The 19085-nt window shown below is 39.8% G+C and overlaps 1 protein-coding gene across 2 annotated transcripts in view; it reads right to left on the bottom strand.

The window, feature by feature from the left end:
* The window catches only part of LOC106551683 (zinc metalloproteinase-disintegrin-like ohagin), a 60801-nt gene extending 45015 nt beyond the window's left edge, over nucleotides 1–15786 (bottom strand). For both annotated transcript variants that reach the window (XM_087706189.1, XM_087706191.1), the window contains exons 1-4: nucleotides 15636–15786; nucleotides 7081–7193; nucleotides 5360–5436; nucleotides 2254–2332 (exon numbers count right to left, since the gene is read on the bottom strand). In XM_087706189.1, coding sequence (XP_087562315.1) covers nucleotides 2254–2332; nucleotides 5360–5436; nucleotides 7081–7193; nucleotides 15636–15687 — 321 coding nt within the window. In that variant the 5' untranslated portion in view covers nucleotides 15688–15786. The remainder of the gene's footprint in view (nucleotides 1–2253; nucleotides 2333–5359; nucleotides 5437–7080; nucleotides 7194–15635) is intronic.
* Nucleotides 15787–19085: the final 3299 nt, after the last annotated feature.

The raw sequence follows: 19085 nt of genomic DNA, 5'->3' as shown, positions 1-19085 counted from the left end.
AGGATGGTAGAGGACAGGAAGCAGGGGTGAAATCCAGCAGGTTCTGGAGAACTGGTAGTGGAAATTTTTTCAGAGAACCAGTAGTGGAAATTTTGAGTAGTTTGAAGAGCCGGCAAATACCACCTCTGGCTGGTCCCAGAGTGGGGTGGTAATAGAGATTTTGCAGTATCTTTCCACTGCCATGCCCACCAAGCCATGCCCACCAAGGTACACCATGGCCACCAAACCACACCCATAGAACCAGTAGTAAACATTTTTGAATTTCACCACTGACAGGAAGGCCTGGAGGAACATTGTCCATGGGGTTGTGATGGGTCAGACATGACTTTGCAATTAACAACAACAACAAATACAAAACCACTGTCTCTTTCAATATTTTGCAAGAGTCAAAGCAGATACTCACTAGACTTTTTCATGTGAAGAAAAGGGAAGAGTTTTTCTGGATAGGGGCAATGTGCTATCAGCTATAAAAAAACAAATGCTTTTAGAAAGCCCTCAAGTGAAACTGGAGTAATCCTCCACCAGCAGGCTCTCTCTAACATCTGCTGTTCAATTGTATGTCATTTTGGATTGTGGCAGATCTAACTTCCCTTATCTTACAAGTAAATGACTGTTAGCTAATTCCTGCACCACCACGGCTCTTATCCCAGCATAGTTGAATTGATGCAGCACAATCTGGTGTGATGTCTTAGCAGTTAAGATGCTAGGTATGGTAGCTGGAAAACAACAGCCCACATTTGAGACCCAAGTGTTGAGCTCCTGTCAATTGCCTCAGCCCCTGCTCACCTAGCAGTTTGACAGCATGCAAATGTGAGTAGAAAAATAGGTACTATTTTGGTGGAAAAGCACCTGCACTCTGTGTTTTGCTGTGTGCTTTGTGCTATGGCATGATGTCTCATCTTCAGACAGTCTCAATGGCTTAAAGAAACACCCTGTAAAGTTGGCTACAGCTACTGGAGTAAAACATACGGGGACTTCTTCACCTTTATCTTATACATAATTTAAATAAGATTTTTTAAAAAAATAAATAAACTCCCTTTCCAGCTTAATCCATGCAGCATTTAGGGCTCCAAATATCTATTTGCTCATTCTAAATTAAATCAGGTTTTTTAGCTTATGTTGCAGCATTTTTTATTCACATTTTGCTGCATAAACACTAGTCTTGTGAGATTTAACTGACTTTTGCCATTTCCTTGAAAAGTTCTCAAAAAGCATTTAAGAGAAGTGTCTTGTGTGAATCAGATATCAGGAAAAAGGGATAAAAGTAGAAAATTCTTTGAGCATGCCAAAAAGGGGAAGAATTCCTTCAGACAGAACCTTAAAAAAGGGGAATCAAAGGAAATAATCTAGAATTGCATGCAAAGCAATGACTTCTTCAAGTGGTTTTAATTAACATAGTCATAATTTGTATTCTGACTTAATGACTTTTTCTGTAGAAAATCTCAAAGAATGCTTGAGGCAATGCCGCTTAGGGAATTCTGGGAATTGAAGTCCAACACATCTCTTTAATAGATTAATAACATTGAGATATGTGTGTGTGTTGGGGTGGTGGAGAATCATTTGTTTGTCTTGGAATACAGACAGCAACACCTGTGTCCTTGTGATAAATCTCTAAAAATGAGATCTCTCAGCAAGCACAAAGCCACCCAGTCCCCAAAATGGATCAAATGTCCTCCCACAGAGATTGAAATTAAGGTGTACCAAAACCTGTACTGATTGTAAATGAGATATGACTTTGCAAATGCTGGTCCTAGAACAGAACTGGCTTTGAACTGTTCTGAATGTAAGGAAGTGAATGTCTATAACAGAGAGAAATAATCACATGCAGTACACAAATGCCAAAAGACATTGAATTTCAAACAAATGAATTTTACAAATAACTCTTGGTTATTTGGAAGTACAGAATATCACTGCAGGAGGAACCCCATGGATGAAATAGCTAAGAACATTTGGGCAGACAATCAACAAAGGAATATAAAATGTGGTTTTTAAGTTACAAGAACTTTTCTCCACCAAAATGTTTGTTTTTAATCGGTAGGAAACAACTGATTGATTAAGATGTTGCTCTAATTCAATAAGTAGAATCAATTGGGTTTTAACAACCCACAAATCCTTACACAGAACATTCTCAATATAAGACACTTCATGCATATACAGCCCTTCTTGTTTGAATAGCCTGGTCTAGTATATTTTGACTATTGTGCACAAATATTTTCAATTTATTTCATAAAAGTGAGATGCTCTGAACATTACCTCAACCAAAGGGCTTGTTGTAATTTCTCTGCCATCTGGGGAATAATGAGTCTCGGTGTAATCTTTGGAAAAAAGTTCCCTAGAAATAATACAAAGAAGACATTATTTAGTCTTGAGAACATAGATAATTGCATAATAAGTCTACAACTACTGTTGTAGGGGACATGATTGACCAGGAGGAGACATTGTGTACTGCCTCTTCGTTGATTCTTCTGGCCAATGTGACAACCCAAAGAAGCTGCTAGGTCTGCAAAGGAGAACAATTTAGCTCCTTTTGTTCCAGAGTAAAGGGGCTCATATTGCTTCATGAAGCAGACAGGCAGGCCCTCCGGAGCACCATACTGGAACAGTACCCAGTACTCCCAGCAGGCACCGCTACGCCTGTACCGGGGTGTCCCACCTGCAACCCACTACTGGTATGGACAGCTTGACATCCCTCATGTCGAGGGCACCTTTGGTTCCTTTCCAGGGCAGCCCCGCTGGGCAGTTCTAAGCACTCTACAGGCCGGATCTGGCCCCCGGGCCTTGAGTTTGACACCCTTGCTCTAAATCAACACAATGGAGTTATTTTCTCCTCCTGCTGGTTATGGAGACACATTCATGCCCATTTCTTGGCATTGCCTTCCATTTTTCTAATATGCACCTGGCATTTCTTACTGGTCTCCTAACTTTAGCCCAGAGGTGGATTCCTATCAGTTTGGACTGGTTCTGCCAAAACAGTAGTAGTTTTCCAGCCTGGATCACTGGAACCATCAGTGACCAGGCTTGCCATGTCTCCAAACTGGTTCCCCGGTCAGGACGGCATGTTTTTTCCCCCCTTTTTTAAATGTTCTGTGCATGTGCAGATCTCTTTGTAGGCAACTGCGCATGTGTGCAGAATGCATGTCTCGTGCGTGAATGAGTGAAGCAAGCACATGCATGCAAAATTGCAGGCTCACTGAATAGGCAGTAATACTGGCAGGAACCCACCCCTGCTTTAGCCCTGTTTTGCTCCAAGTCCAAATAAGGTCATCCAGATCAAGGGTGTCAAACTCATGGCCACTGGCCAGATCCAGCCTGTGGGGTGTTTAGACCTGGCCCATAGCCTTAGACCAGGCTGCCTTCCTGAAGTCTGTTTTCACTGGCAAAGAGCTTCAGGAGGTCATCACGGCTCTCCCAAGCTCTGTTTTTTTTCTGGCAGGGGGGGCAGGAGGATCCCATAGCTGCACCACAGATATCTCTGACACAAGTGACATTGAGCTGACCACACTCACCCTGGCCACACAGCCCAGCCCCCTGAGTTCAAACACCACACTGATGTGGCCCTCAATGAAATCGAATTTGACACCCTTGATCCAGATGCTACCCATGAAATTCTACCCAGACTTCACATTTAGACCAGTGGTGGGTTCTGGATCCCGTTGCAACTGGCATAGTTGTAATGGGGCCTGGCGTCGTCCACATGAACATGTGCGGCACCCACACATGTGTCTTACCTTCCAGCAATGCCTCCACAAACCTCTGTGATGCTCCAACTGCTCAGTGGAGCGTCGCACAGGTGCTGTACACGCCATGCATGTGTGCAGAAGCGCCAAAGGCTTTAAAGACAGGTAAGGAGCGCTTCTTCCAGAGCACCATACCAGAACGGTACCCAGTGCTCCGGGCAGACTCTGGTACACCAATACCAGGGCATACCGCTCGCAACCCACCACTGATTTAGACAATAGGAAAGCGTAACATGATAATTTCAAAAACACACATCATCTAATTTAACACAAAATAGCTCAACAATATAAGATAAAATGACACACCCATGGGGCAGTTTCTTTACAGTTCATCCTTAATAATTAGATCAATATACATTTAGAGGGCCACATATAGCAGGATAGATAGAAAAATACATTCTAAAATCAAAAGCAGGAAGTCATTCCCAAAGCATTCAGTATGTAGTATCTGGGCCTTAATGTTAATATTAAATTGCATCAGGGCTGCAGAGATTCGATTCTAAACAATTGTTCCTATGTTTACCATGCAGTGGCTGCTATACTAATTTGAACTTTGATGTGACATTTACTGGATTTGAGGCAATAAAATTATACACCTATTTTTATTACTAGTAGAAGTAGTTTATTTAGACGGGAGAAATAATTTCAGTCCGTGTCTATTCCCCCTACTGAAACAAAGCTGCTAATAAAAACGCAGTGGCCTGGCTAGATAAGTCAGTGAAAGATGCAAAACCTGTTCCACTGGTTAGTTATTATGCAGATATAATCCAGGTGGATTATATAATAATACTTATTATTATCTTTATTGGTATCTTGATTTACAGTTCAAATGGAGAACACTGAAAGAAATGGGGGAAAAAACAACCCCCAAACAAACCCTAACATGATGTGTTGAAATCTGGGCTTGTTTAGGTCATGTCCCCTTTCATGCCTTTCATGCTTCAACATGTAAACTCTGATGTAAATTCATGCTGGCGCAGTAGTTAGAGTGCAGTACTGCAGGCTACGTCTGCTGGCTGCTGGCTACAGTTAGGCAGTTCATTTCTCACTGGCTCAAGGTTGATTGAGTCTTCCATCCTTCTGAGGTCGAGAAACTGAGGACCCAGATTGTTGGGGGCAAGAGGGTGACTCTCCAAATTGCTTCGAGATGGCTGTAAAGCACTGTGAAGTGGTATATAAGGCTAAGTGCTATTGTTATGTAAGGCTCTTAAGAAAAGTTATACAGATTGCTGGGGGGGGGGTCTGTGGAGCAGCATCAATGTGTTACCAATCATATTTAAATCTCTAATATTTCATAACTAACCTAGGTAATCAAGGGACTGAAGTTTATGAGCCTTGAGTAGTTAAACTTTATCTAGAATAGTTATGGTTCATCAGTCTACCATAGAAAGCAGGAAAAAAGAAATTCTCAATTCTGGGGTAAGACATAATTAACATGTTCACTAACTCTATCCCCTTCTCCTTTACAGTAATTATATTTTATTTAATTCAATTAACTAATTTAATTTAGTTTTAATTTCCCAAACAAAGCAATACAATGTAATTTCTCTTGGACTGTGTCCAAGAATATATATTTTTCACATCATCTTATCAAAGTTAAAAGAACTTCTGAATTAACTTACTTATTTTTTTCTAGGTGAAGAACCACTGGCTCTCCATTCACTTTAAATTCATATTGCATGGTATCATCATATGTAGTCTGAAATGCAAAGAGTTCAATATTTAGAGAAATAACAGTGGAGTATTCTTTTAAAAATAGGGAAACAAAACGTGTACATTCTTAACAACTCAAAAACCTGTGTCAAATGGAAAGTTACGGCCAATTCATTTATTAGATTCTTAAATTAAACTTTCTCCAGAGGTTCAAGGTTTTCTTCTCCATTTCAACATCTTGATGAATGAGGTTGGATTGTGACACAGTGACTGACTCAAAAGTTGTCCCATGAGCTTTTCTATGGCTGAGGATGAACCTGCATCCAGTTCTTGGTCTTAACCTCACTATGCCATTTTCATCTACAAATACAACTTTTATATTTCCAAGTGATGCATTCTCCTCCAGAGGTGGGTTCTTGCCGGTTCAGCCGAGTAGGTAGCAACTTGGCCTGCCATACCCCAAACCAGTTCTCTCGTGGCACCGTGGGTGGCGTCATCTTGTTTTTTGCTTCTGCACATGCTCAGAAGCATTTTTTACTACTGTGCATGCGCGTATAGTGTGCCTCAAGCATGCACACGTGCAAAGTGTGCACATGTGCACAGCCAGTCCCTGAGTGAACTGGCAGTAGCAGCAGCCAGAACCCACCCCTGGTCTCCTCAATTGTGTTGAATTGGGCAGCCATATATAGAGATTAATATTATTACAGATTAATAATAAATCAGTAATTACCCAAGGAATTGCATAGATTGCAGTGCCTAAATCCAGATAAGCAGATGGCAAATTTAGATGGCAGCAAAAGGACATTAAATGTTCTGTTGGCTGATAACAGAGTAATTAGCCAGACTAAATGATCCTGCACAGTAGGATTTTTCGCTCCCATAAAATATGGGGGCTGTGTAAGTTTCACTCAAACAGTATCAATTGCAAATCTTGATATGTGTGCAATGACTTTTCTCAGATTTCTGCAACTTGACCATTTTTTTAATCAAAGTGAAACACCCCTTTGGAATTTTTCAGTCTTATGAGGTTTACGGTATGTCTAGTTAAAAAGAGGAAATCATTCTTTACTTGCAGCTGTTTATGAAAATCCATCTATGCAAATATTATTTAAAGTATTATTCAAAGATCTCTAAGGGCTGGACGAGGATCCTAGACAAGCCAGATCCAATCTAAAAAATTAAGCAGGTGATAGGTTCCAAATTATAACCTCCCTTCCATCAACACCTCGAGCAATTTCAACCAAACTTGGTACACAGATGACTTACCATCTGGAAACAAATACTGTGGGGGTAAGACACCCATAACACCCCTCGGGATGTGTGTTCTGTTAAAATACAGCCTTTTGTGCCTTAAAATGGTTTCTATTGTACTGCCATAAAATGGCTTCTACTGTAGAGTGCAGTTGCCATGGTAATGGCTTCACAGTACTCCATAAGGGGGCTCCCTCTGATAAGGGGGAAAATCCAACATTAGAAATTGTGATGATGTTCATGGAAGGACGGTTGGGATAAATAAATACCTGGGCAGCATCGGATTATCAGCTAGTGAACAATAAAAACAGTTGAGACTTTGCCTTTGCAAAATTTTGAAAGAAGTGTAGTTTTAACTCTGATTCACGTGAATCTTGAGCAAAACCTATGGTCAGATTCATCAGTAAACAAGTTGATGAAAAGCAAATCTTTTTCTTACTTTTTGGTCAGGTTTCTGAGCTTCTCCCACGTCTCTTTTGTGCACTGCATGGACTTTTTGTGGATACACTACTTCATAATCTTTAACCTTCCAGGAATCCTTTGTAGAGCTTGCTTCACAAAGAAAAGATAAAAAGATTCACTTTGGTATGTTATTCTACCTTTTTCACATCTGCAACACAATTTGTTATTCAGTTACTCATGAAGAATGAAAATAGTGGAAAATCACTTCCATTCTGCAGCCAAGCAAACTACATAACTATCACCATGTAATTTACCAGAAGCTGGTTCAACTCGGAATTGTTTCTCCTACAGTAGATATTAAGGTTATTTATTTCTTTACTTTTTTAATTCAGTCTTTTCATAACATTGTAAACATCAAAGTAGCCCAATACACATTACAAAACAATGCAATGATAACAACAATAATTATAATTGCAAATGAAACAATAAAGTAAAATATGAATAGCCACCCAGTAAGGGGGGGGGGACTTAATATCCAAACACCTAGTGAGACAGTCTTTATCGTCTGCTTCCATTCAAAAGAGAGAGGGAGAGAGGGAGAGGGAGAGGGAAAGAGAGGGAAAGAGATTTCTTAAGGTAGAGAGTGACTGAAGACTAAGCATTTGGCCATGAAAATGAATCTTCTGAGACTGATGGACATCTTCCAAAGAAAGCCCTAAGCCTATGATGGTAAACCTATGGCACGCGTGCCAGAGGTTGCACTCAGAGCCCTCTCTCTGGGCACGGGCACCATCACCAGCTGGTTTTCACGAGTGCCGGAGTGGTGAAAAATGGCCTGAAAATACCCCCCCAAAATGGCCAAAACCCAGGCATGTGTGCACTGGCCAACTGGTCTTTGGGTATCCAGTGCTCCGGCATGCATGAAGATCAGCTGCATGCTGGAAATTTGAAGACCATCTGGCCAGGAAGTGCATGTATGCCGACCAGCTGGTCTTCGGCTTTCCAGCACTCCAGCGTGCATGCATGTGCATTCTGGTTTGGGCACTGGGGGGGGGGGGGGGCAAAAAGGTTCGCCATCACTGACTAGGCAGAAATTTACACCTTTCTCATATTTTTATGTACCTGCCTTTTTGTACCTGATGCTCCCAGAAACATGGGAGGGGTTTGATTGCTTTCCCCTCCAGGGAAAGAAACGTTACTATTATCTCCTGCTTAGAGCGTAGAAAAAGCAGCAATTCCACACCCCTTTCTTCTTTACCAAATTGTTCTCTACCAATTACTTTTCTAATTTTGGAAGCTGCCTCCTTGGTAAGGGGAATCCCACCTGTCCTTGGTTTTTTTTAAAAAAATCAGGGCTACTCCAATGAACTTCTAATTCTTAATTGTGTTTGGGCAACCATCTGAATCAGTGGAGTATCATGATTTGTTATGTTATGTGAGAATGACTTGGGCGACAGGAGGAAGAACCACAAAGAGGTCAGCTTGTATAAGGTATCTCAGCTTGCAAAAGGAAGGAGAACGTGGGAAGCATTTCGGAAGGGATTATGGGATTTCTGGAGAGTAAAAGCACAGAGGGAAGAAATAATTTCATCCTTGCAAGATGCTGTTAATATACCTTTACAGAGAACTAATATTCATTCTTGTGCTTGTTACCTAGACTACCTGATGAGGCTAGCATTAGTTTAATTGCTTTGTATTTGAATTACTGCAATAACATTGGGTAGCTAATAAAACACTGTAACACTAAAGAAATAAATATGTAATCAGCTTTCTTTCTTTCATTCATCATCGTCCCTATTCTAAGTAAAATGCAGATGTTCTCAGGGCCTGAGGCTACTGAATGAAGGACTCTTCAACCAGAAACTAGAAAATTCCCTGCCTTCAGCTTTAAAAGTAAATAGACTGAGTCTCGAAACGTGGGTGAGGGTTGGGCTATGGCATAGTAAGCATAGTTATCAAGAACACAAAGTCAAGGATGAATCGGCCAGAGAGGGAATTATGAATCACTTGCACATAATAGAGAATTCTTGTGCACATTTGTGCTTCAGAGTTTTTCGGTTCAACATTTCTACCATCCTCTTTTCTACCCTGAGGTAAGCTGACACATCCATTCCTGAAAGTCCCTCCTGTAATTCTTGTCAGGGGATGAGTGGGATGAAGACTAGAATATTTCTCTACAACTAGGGATAGTAACCTAATTCTAAAGGAAGTGAGTATCTGAGCAGAAAAATGCAATGCTCCAGCTCCTGGTTTCTAATTCAGAGTGTTTCTATACATACAGTATATGCATGCTCAGAACCTTGCCCTCTCGGACTTAAGCATGGCCTTCCTGAATCCTTGACTAACCCGTATCTACTGTATCATATTGGTTATCTGCAAAAACTCAGGGTGTCATGCCATAACCTGTTGTGGAGAATTGCCAACATTTTGGGGGCATATTCTGTTGGGGGCTTTTCTCCTACAAATACTATCTATCAGTCTGTCTATCAATTTATCTATCATCTATCATCTATCATCTATCATCTATCATCTATCATCTATCATCTATCATCTATCATCTATCATCTATCATCTATCATCTATCATCTATCATCTATCATCTATCATCTATCATCTATCATCTATCATCTATCATCTATCATCTATCATCTATCATCTATCATCTATCATCTATCATCTATCATCTATCATCTATCATCTATCATCTATCATCTATCATCTATCATCTATCATCTATCTATCATCTATCATCTATTTCTATCTTAAATCATGTATCATCATCATGAAACAAAAATTATGAATTCTAACAAAATGAAAGAACTAAAATGTGACAGGGATTATAGGCATATTAGTGCATTTAGGCACACCTCCTTAGGAACTTCTTAAATATGGAATGAGGTCCACAGAAGTTAATTTGGAATTAAAACTGAAATTTAGTAGCTGAAACAACAAAATTGGGTAGAATATTCCAGACCTTGATAACTCTGTTATAAAAATCTTTTTTTTTTACAATCAAATTTAAAGCAGTCTACATTCAGTTTAAAGCAGTTGTTCTCATGTGTCACAATTTGTTGCAGGCTACGTAAGTGTACCAATATTACACAGGGACAAAGCTAAAAGCAAGAAGGGACATTAGTCATTCTCCTTCTCTAACTTTCTCCTTCCTTCTTGCCTTCCTCTTCACACAGCAGGCTGCCAAAAAAGAGGATGGGTGGCTTTTTGTCAGAGATCTGATCCCTCCCAAAAGGCCTCTGAAATTAATACATATATTTGAAAAGTATTTGAAAATTTATTTATAGGCCGCCCTTTTCCCTGGGGGGACTCAGGGCGGCTTACAACTCATGGGGAGGGGGATACAAACAATAACACATGAGAGCAATACATAATTAAAAATAGAACACAACATTCATACCATTCGGGTGGGGGTGAGTTACATTCTTTAACCCCAGGCCTGACAAGATAGCCAGATTTTAAGGGCTGTGCGGAAGGTCTGGAGGGTGGTGAGGGTACGAAATATGACTGAAGAACTATGTTAATCTGGACTCATCCTTTCAACAAGGACTTTTTCACAAAGGTTGTTCTTTTCACACAGGTCATGAGGGAACATGACTTACAGCTAAAAGATCCTACTTCTGCTTACTTCTTTGGAAACCACCTGTATATTTATAACACCTAAGCCCTTATGCCAGCCTGAAGCTATGAAACATTAGTAGTGGTGTGTAATTCAGAGTGATTAAAAAAACCTGTGCAGACAACTTCCACTTGAGCTTGAATAATAGTAAAGTAATTAGGGAGTAAATAGATCCATATTACAGGTCATTACATAGGAATGCTTGATAGAAACAGAGCAGGATATGCTGTATCGATAGTATGGATTCTACACAACAAGTTATGAATAGTAGAAATAACTCAAAGGATGCCAAAGGTATCATCTCTAGCAGTGGTTGGATTCAATTTTTTTTAGTACTGATTCTGTGGGCATGGCTTGGTGGGCATGGCTTGATGGGCATGGCAGGGGAAGGATACTGCAAAATTTCCATTTTCTCCCAATCAGCTGGGACTCCGGAGGCAGAGAATAGGTAGAGATGGGGCCAGTCAGAGGTGGTATTTACCGATTCTCCAAACTACTCAAAATTTCTGCTACCAGTTCTCCAGAACTGGTTAGAACCTGCTGAATACCACTTCTGATCTCTAGTATGACCCTTTCAGAAGAACATAAACAAGCAGAACAGCCTCAAAACATGGTGAAGAAGATGATTAAGGGTGTCTAACAATCCCTATAATGGAGGTCTATGTTCCCCTCCCCCACCAAGGGCCATATTTGATCTTTGGGTACCCTACCTGGTATGTACTCCAAAAAGTGGATATGAGCAATCCAACTGGATTGCATTTAAATTAAACATTAAATTTAAGGTTAAAACCTCTACAGGCATATAGTTTAAAGTTTGGCACACTAATCTCTTTTATTCTTTCTGCTGGCAAGCAGCCGTTAGGTTACCTCATTAGAAGGAGTGGTAGAAATCAAAATTCTTAACTCCGGAATGCTTTGATTGCATGAAGTCCTGTTTAACTTTTCATAAGAAAAACTGATCGATGTGAAGACCTAGTGAGCTAACTTCAAATGGGGTTCACAGAAAGAATGATTTGGCCTGAAATAACACAGTGTCTCCTTCCCTGGGTGGAATCATTGACTTGTCTGGGTTAGGAACTTGCTTTTTAAGTAGGCAGTTTGCTATTTAAACTCAAAAATGTCTAATTAGAAACTTCTGATTAGAAGAACCTCTAAGGCAGGGATGTCAAATTGACGTTGTCACGCCAATGTCACATGACATATCGGGACTTTCCCCCCATTCACTAAACTGGGCATGGGTGTGACTAGCCTGTGACACATCTGGCCTATGGGCCGGGAATTTGACAGCCCTACTCCAAGGGAGCAATGGCTGTTTATCTGATCATACACAGTAGGATTTCCTTAGCAATTTCCAGATATGTGGACTTCAACTCCCAAAATTCCACAGCGAACATAGCCATTTCTCAGAATTCTGGGAACTGAAGTCCACTTATCTTTAAATTGTGAAAGATGGGAACCACTGGTATAGGGTTTCTTAGGTATCTAATGGTCCAATGGATATTTCCAGGAGCAATTTGATCTTTAAAAGTTATTTGCCAGATACCATGTTCTATTGCGGGGGTGTCGAAATCAAGGCCTGGGGGCTGGATCCGGCCCATGGGGTGTTTAGATCTGGCCCATGGGGTCACCCTGGAAACCGAGAACTGGCTCATGACGACTGTGAAAACAGAGCTAGCGGGGGCCATGGGCAAGCCCTTCCAAGCTCTGTTTTCACTGGCAGAGGATTGCAGGAGGCTGTCTCAGGCAAAAATGGAGCTTGGGAGCCCATTTTCGCTGGCAGAGCACTTGGGCTACCGCAGGTGCCCCTGACACAAGTGACGTTGAGCTGGCCATGCCTCCCCCCACCCCAAGGTCAAACACAACCCTAATATGGCTTTCAGTGAAATCAAGTTTGACACCCCTGTTCTACAGAAATGAATTAGAAGTACAACTTAGAAGATCAGGAGATCTGCTCCATTTATCTATATCAGAGCAGGATTTGGGTCTGGACCTGTCAGTATTGTCCTGCAATCAATCTGCTAGAAGTGAACCATCAACCATTTTCAATTGTTGCTTTTTAAGGAATCAAGTCTTTCCAAACAATTACTTTGTGTTATTTGACTGCCGCTGATTTTATATCAGTAAGTAAATGCAAACTAGTTTCTGCATGGGTGTTTGGGTAAGGCAACCTAAAAGCAAATTATTCATCAGAACCTGGAGAACAAAATGTGCCACCAGCTAACACAAGACTTCACCTGTGAGGCAAACAGAGTGATGGCTGTTTCAGTCAGAGTCATGTAAGGAGCTTGTGAAAGGAAATATCCTTCTCACTTCCAAGTTATTGAATTGTTGATATGTGCTACTGCTTTTGTAGCTGCTAGATAGGAACCTGAAGACAGAAATTATTCCAAATCTACAGATTTGCCTCTTTTCCATGATTCGTTCCCCATTTGAATTGGGTTACATTGACCAGTGTTTCTCAACCTTAGCAACTTGAAGATATGTGGACTTCAGCTCCCAGAATTTTGGAGCTGAAGTTCAAGTTCTGGGAATTGAAGTCCACAGATCTTAAAGCCACCAACACTAACATACACTGAGTTGTGATGGCACCTGACTGTTTTTTGGTCCACAATACACAAACGCATGAAAGTGTTCAATGCAATTTCTTTTCAACATACACTTAACCTAGACTATATCAATCTTCAGATGGCCTTTATGCATGGCCAATATACTTTAACACATAAAAGTTCTATGAACAATCACCTAATTGATGTATTGTTAATATAAGTTGCTCAATAACCTTTTTTTAAAAAAAACAGGAAACTTTCCTGTTCTTCTCCTTTTATGATGCAAGGTTTGCAAATATAAATGTTCTCTTTTTAAAAAAAAAAATGCTGCAAATTTCCCAGAAAGTACAGGTAATTCTTGTCTTAGAACCATTCATTTAGCAACTCTTTGAATTTACAGTTACAGTTAACCACACTTGCTCTATTGCAAACAGCAGGATTGGAGAAAAAATGGGAGAAAGATAAAGGCATCTCCTTCCATGCCATAGTGCTGATTCAGTTTGATTAGATCCAAGCATGCATATTACACAGCAAGTTTGGTCCAGCTTTCCCACTCCCATCAGATTTCACAAAGCAATGCATCCCTGCTTCTACTTACAAAAAAGACACTATCCTAAATAGGAAAGAAGCACAAATGGAAGAATAATGCCAGCGGGCATGGGGAACGCAGAGTGGGATGGAGCCCATTAAATGGCTCATGTGATGTCACTGGGGTGGGGGGTAGGAGATTATGTTATTATATTATTTTATTTATTTATTATATGATCATTCTCTTTTATTAGTTTTATTGTTTTATATAAGAGGCTTTTATATTGTAAGCTGCTTTGAGTCACCATGTGTGAATAGGTGGCAATATAAATTTCCTAAAATTAACAAATTAACAAATTAACAAATTAACAAATTAACAAATTAACAAATTAACAAATTAACAAATTAACAAATTAACAAATTAACAAATTAACAAATTAACAAATTAACAAATTAACAAATTAACAAATTAACAAATTAACAAATTAACAAATTAACAAATTAACAAATTAACAAATAAATTAGGATAGTGATACCATTTTGGAGGTTGAGATAGTCTTCAAGGACTATGTAGTGCCCGATGAAGTGTGTTTTGCAGTTGTCCAATCAGGAAGTGACTAAGACATGAGTGAATGCAAGGACAGTGCCTTGCAGCCCAGGAATGGACAAAACTGGTGCACAAATTTGTGTTGTGCAAAGGTCTCCCTGGCCACAGCTGCCACCTGCTCTTGGAGTAGGAGCTATGGATTCAGAAGAAACCCCAGACTGCTCATAAATTCTGAATGGAATGTACCATCCCATGCAAAACCAAAGATGGAAAAACTCTGTGTTCTTCAAATGGTGCCTCCCACTCTCAACTCCCTCAGCAACCTTTGATGCCATTGCTGATAGTATCAAAAGCTACTGAGAGATCAAGGGAATCAGGATGAATGCACTACCCACATCCTAGGTTTACCACAGATCAAAAACAAGCACAACCAAAGTAGATCTCCATACTGCATCCCACTCTAAATCCTGGCTTGAAAGTGGTTCATGCCACCATCTTAACCCAGCACGCTACACCGAGCCCTATTTAAATTTACCAACCAGACTGACTTTATAGATACACTAAACCTCAAAATCATATAACCAAGTTTATAATTGATATACCCCATTAGTGATACCCTCGCCCAGACTGTCACCAAATTAGTTAAACATGTTGGATAAATACAGCTTTCCCTACCATAGTAAACAATTCCCCCCCACTCCAAGTCTCATATTGAAAGGGAAAGTTCACACTTCACATGGATTTTAAAGAATATTCATCTATGCTAACTGGAAAATAAAATCTGCATTTCTCTGCTGGCATACATCTGAAAATCTTATATTGAGAAAAGTACTAAGTGGTGTCACATTAGTTTATGTACAGTGTGAAGATTCTCTGAAGATAACAACAATAGCACAACGAATATTATGCAAGCTTAATTACAGGAGCTCTAATGGAAGAAAATTAAAACTGAAAAATATTTATCTTTCCTTTCATATTTTGCTTCCTGAAATTTTCTTGACACCAACTCTGTTTCTCTATCCCCTTCAGTCTTCTACCCTAATTTTCACTCACATAATTGGAAAACTTTCCCTCTAACTTGAACGTGCTTTGCTTCTTAGGATCTTAGGATTTTTCTTTCTTAGGATCTGTTTTCTGCATGGCAACATTTAAGCAAATACAAAAAAAAAAAAACCCTCAATGTAATTTTAGCACAATTGAGATCTTTGAGAGCATTCTTTTGGCTAGTCTGGGACAAGTACTTGTTAATCATCAAAAGAAAAACCATAGAAACTTCTCAGGTACAGTAGTCTTTAAGCAATAAGAATCTGAAAAAAATGAAACTGAAGAAAACATCTTACCTTGGAATGAAAACATTGTTAAGCATATTGTAACCAGGAGGGCTTGGATCATTATGGATCCTGAATTTGGCTGGTGGACAAGAGATTTCTTTCTGCTTGCTAGCTAGCCAACCTGAGCAGTTCTCCTTTTGACTGTGAGAAGCGAGTAATGAGTGCTCCAGCTTTCATGCCCTTAAATGAGGAAGTGTTTGCTAAAGGTGTTGCACAACTTCAAAGTTGGAACAAGTACTACTAGATGGCAGGTTTCCAGCTGGCTTAGCATGTAACTCCAACAATGATACCTGGAAGAGCTCTTTCAAGACAGCCCCCAAGGCAAAAACCCAAAGGAGGGTATTAAGAAGTCACAGCAGATCTCTCCCTGGCTGGCATGCTAATACCACCAAATAATAAATTTGGGCATTCTTGGGCAAGGGGCTTTAAATGCCAATGAGAAGACAGCAATGAGTTGGTTTTTGTAGTATTTTGTAAGAGGCACTTTTTGAACAATCTAAGGCAAAAGGAAGGGATTAAGTGGTCACACCAGAGCTCTCCTTGACTGGCATGCTAATACAATTAAATTTGGGCACTCTTGTGCAAGGGGTTTTAAATTCCAAGGAGGACACTAGCAGTGAGTTGGATTTTGTAGTATTTTGTGAGTCAGGGACACTTTTTGAACAATCTAACCTTCTTTCAATGTTGCTAGCATTTAGGGCTAGTTGATCATCAGGGAGCTCAATGAGTTGGCTTGTAGACTCTGAAAAATGATGTTATTGGGCGAAAGACTGAATCCATGCCAATGCAGTTACCAAAAGGACCCTTGCCTTCACTACAGGGGAGAAAACCTTATGCAATAATAGATTTTTCAGTTTGGGGGAAAAAAAACCCAGGAACCTTTTATAATTCTCTTCATGTAACATCTCCACAAGCCCCTCCATTTTCTGAAACAAGAGATGTATATATTGGCCATCCAAATGTTGGGCAGCAGTAATATGCATTCAAAGGGCTTTTGAAAAGGGAACTAGGAGATGATTCACAGAGCAGAGTGGATCATTTCAATTGCCTTAAGGGGACCCCACTTTTCCTTTATAATCTCTCCTTTTGTCTCCACCTGGGATAGACATCTACAAGGACAAAATAAAGAGGAGTGTGAAAAAAGGGGGGCAAGAACCCAACCTCCTGTTAAAGGTAAAGCAGAAATCTTTGGTGAGGGAAAAGAGTGGGAAAGGAAAATCTACTTTTGACTAGTCTGTTTGGCAATTTCGGGAGAAAGAGAAGTCAAGGTAGAAACAGCAGCTTCATTCCAAGAGGACAAAGGCAAAATAATCTTCTCTTTGTTTAGAAACAAGGAGATATGTGAGCCTTTGAAACTCTCTTTGGTGGCCAGCTTGTATTCTTTCCCAACTTCTGCCCTTGCCATCACCATCAGTCCTCTCTCGCAATGGCACCAAACTAATTAAAATGCCAAAGCCTGTCTAGGTGAAGTGCTATAGAAGTAGCCTCAAGCCACATCTTATGCTGATTTTAACATTTCTCTTAGAGAGGAGGATAAAGGAGAAACCAGTGTTACAATATATGCATGCCTCTGCATATATGGACCTGCCTTTAATGCTTTTCTTATCTCAGTTTGATGCTGGCCTTGATCTAGAAACTTTAAATTCTTTCCTCAGAATAGGGAAAGAGGAGGAAAAAGTTTTCCACCCATTGCCTTCTTAGAAATGGCTTCTCCAACAAGCTTTCTTACACTGAGAACAGGGTCCTGTTTTAGAGTGATCAAAGAATGAAGAGATTAAAAAAACCAGATTTCCACAATTGAGGTCATTCCTCATAGCTGCTACCCAATTGAACCACCACCCAGTAATTTGTCTTTCTGTGCCTCTATAGTTCGATTCTGAAGAAGAGATCATCAGTCACAAGTCGGTAGACAAGGAAACTTCTAGATCACCACATACTGTATTTCTCCGCTGTAATAATTGTTGATCATTTTCAGGTACTCGGATTAATTCTGTCTAAATGTTTATTGTTTGATCTGTTTCCCTTTCTCTGAATGTGGCTACATTTTGCTTTATCTCTTGTAAAGTATGCTGCATTTTGACTCTACCATTTATTCACTATAATATTTATTCAAGTTTTATTTGCTAGAGCTAAAATATTTGTCTTTTTCTTTTTTTATGAATTGGTCAATGACTGTAATATAGTTTATTGATTGAGAATAACTGCTTCATAAGCCAACTCTCTGTGTAAATTATTTGTAGTTGTTCACCACAACACATGAAAATTAATCTTTTGACCCTTATACTTAACACTATACTCTCAACCTCCCTCCCTTGTCTAAATTTGTTTCCAATTCTTTCTTTAGCTCAGTCCAAGTTATTATTTTTCTCCATCTCTTCTTCCAGAGTCTGGGGAATGCAAAGCATTAGGAATCCCCATATGTTCACTTCTTGCATATGCTGCCTCATTTGGTAAAATCATCATTATCTATTTCTCTCTCTCTCCTGCAGACTCTTTTTGTGGGGTTATGATTCCATTTTTATTCCTCAGATCTGTTTGACTGTCCTTGTTTTATTTCCCTATATTTTCAGTTTTTCATTGACAAACTGCCCAAAGAACTCCAGTTACTGGTACTTTAAATGGAAGGAAGACCATACCAGAAAATATTAATATTCCCAACACTCACTCACACCTCTACTCAATCTGTATAATTTTAGCCTCCCCAATAGCAGAAGCTCTCCTATTATAATTTTTTCCAAGAGAAAAGCCACAAAATAAAAATGCTACTTTTCATAGAGGAAATGAAACTACAATGCAGACATAAACAAATAAATATATATTGTCCCACGGTGTAAGAGTTTAAATGTACAAAATTACACTGTTAACATCTGAACATGGCTGCCTTTAGGTTAAAAGCAACAGCAATAGCACTTCATAGTGCTTTACAGCCTCCTCGGAGCGATTGACAGATATAATTGCCCTCAACAAATTGGGTCATTTTACCAGCCTCTGAACGATAGAATGCTGAATCAACCTTGAGCTGATCAGGATCGAACTGCTGGCAGTCGACAGTTAGCCTGCAATACTGCATTCTAACCACTGCACCATCACGACTAAAAAAATGGGCTTCATCATTAATTTCTTAGGATAGATGATCATTTGGGCATTTATTGGCTTCTATGAAATGAATTTACTTCATCTTGACTGGAAGAGCTGATTCATCAAGATATAATGAATCCATTTCACAAACCCATAATTTTGATGTCACTGTGGCTTGTAGAAGAAAATTGTGCTTATGTCCATTAGTTATTCATAATCACTTTTCATTCATGTCATTTGTTATATGGCATGGCACACCATCTTCCTTTCCCTAATGCCATGATGGCAAATCTATGGCAGGGATGCCAGAAGTGACACACAAAGCCATCTCTCTGGGCACACAAGCCATTGCCGATTGCTCTTCTGGTTCTGGTGCACTGG

Source organism: Thamnophis sirtalis, unplaced genomic scaffold (assembly GCF_051295495.1).
Source record: "Thamnophis sirtalis isolate CommonGarterSnake01/CBP01778 unplaced genomic scaffold, rThaSir2_p1.2 scaffold_2, whole genome shotgun sequence".
Taxonomy (NCBI): domain Eukaryota; kingdom Metazoa; phylum Chordata; class Lepidosauria; order Squamata; family Natricidae; genus Thamnophis; species Thamnophis sirtalis.
This window is presented reverse-complemented; position numbering and strand designations above follow the sequence as displayed.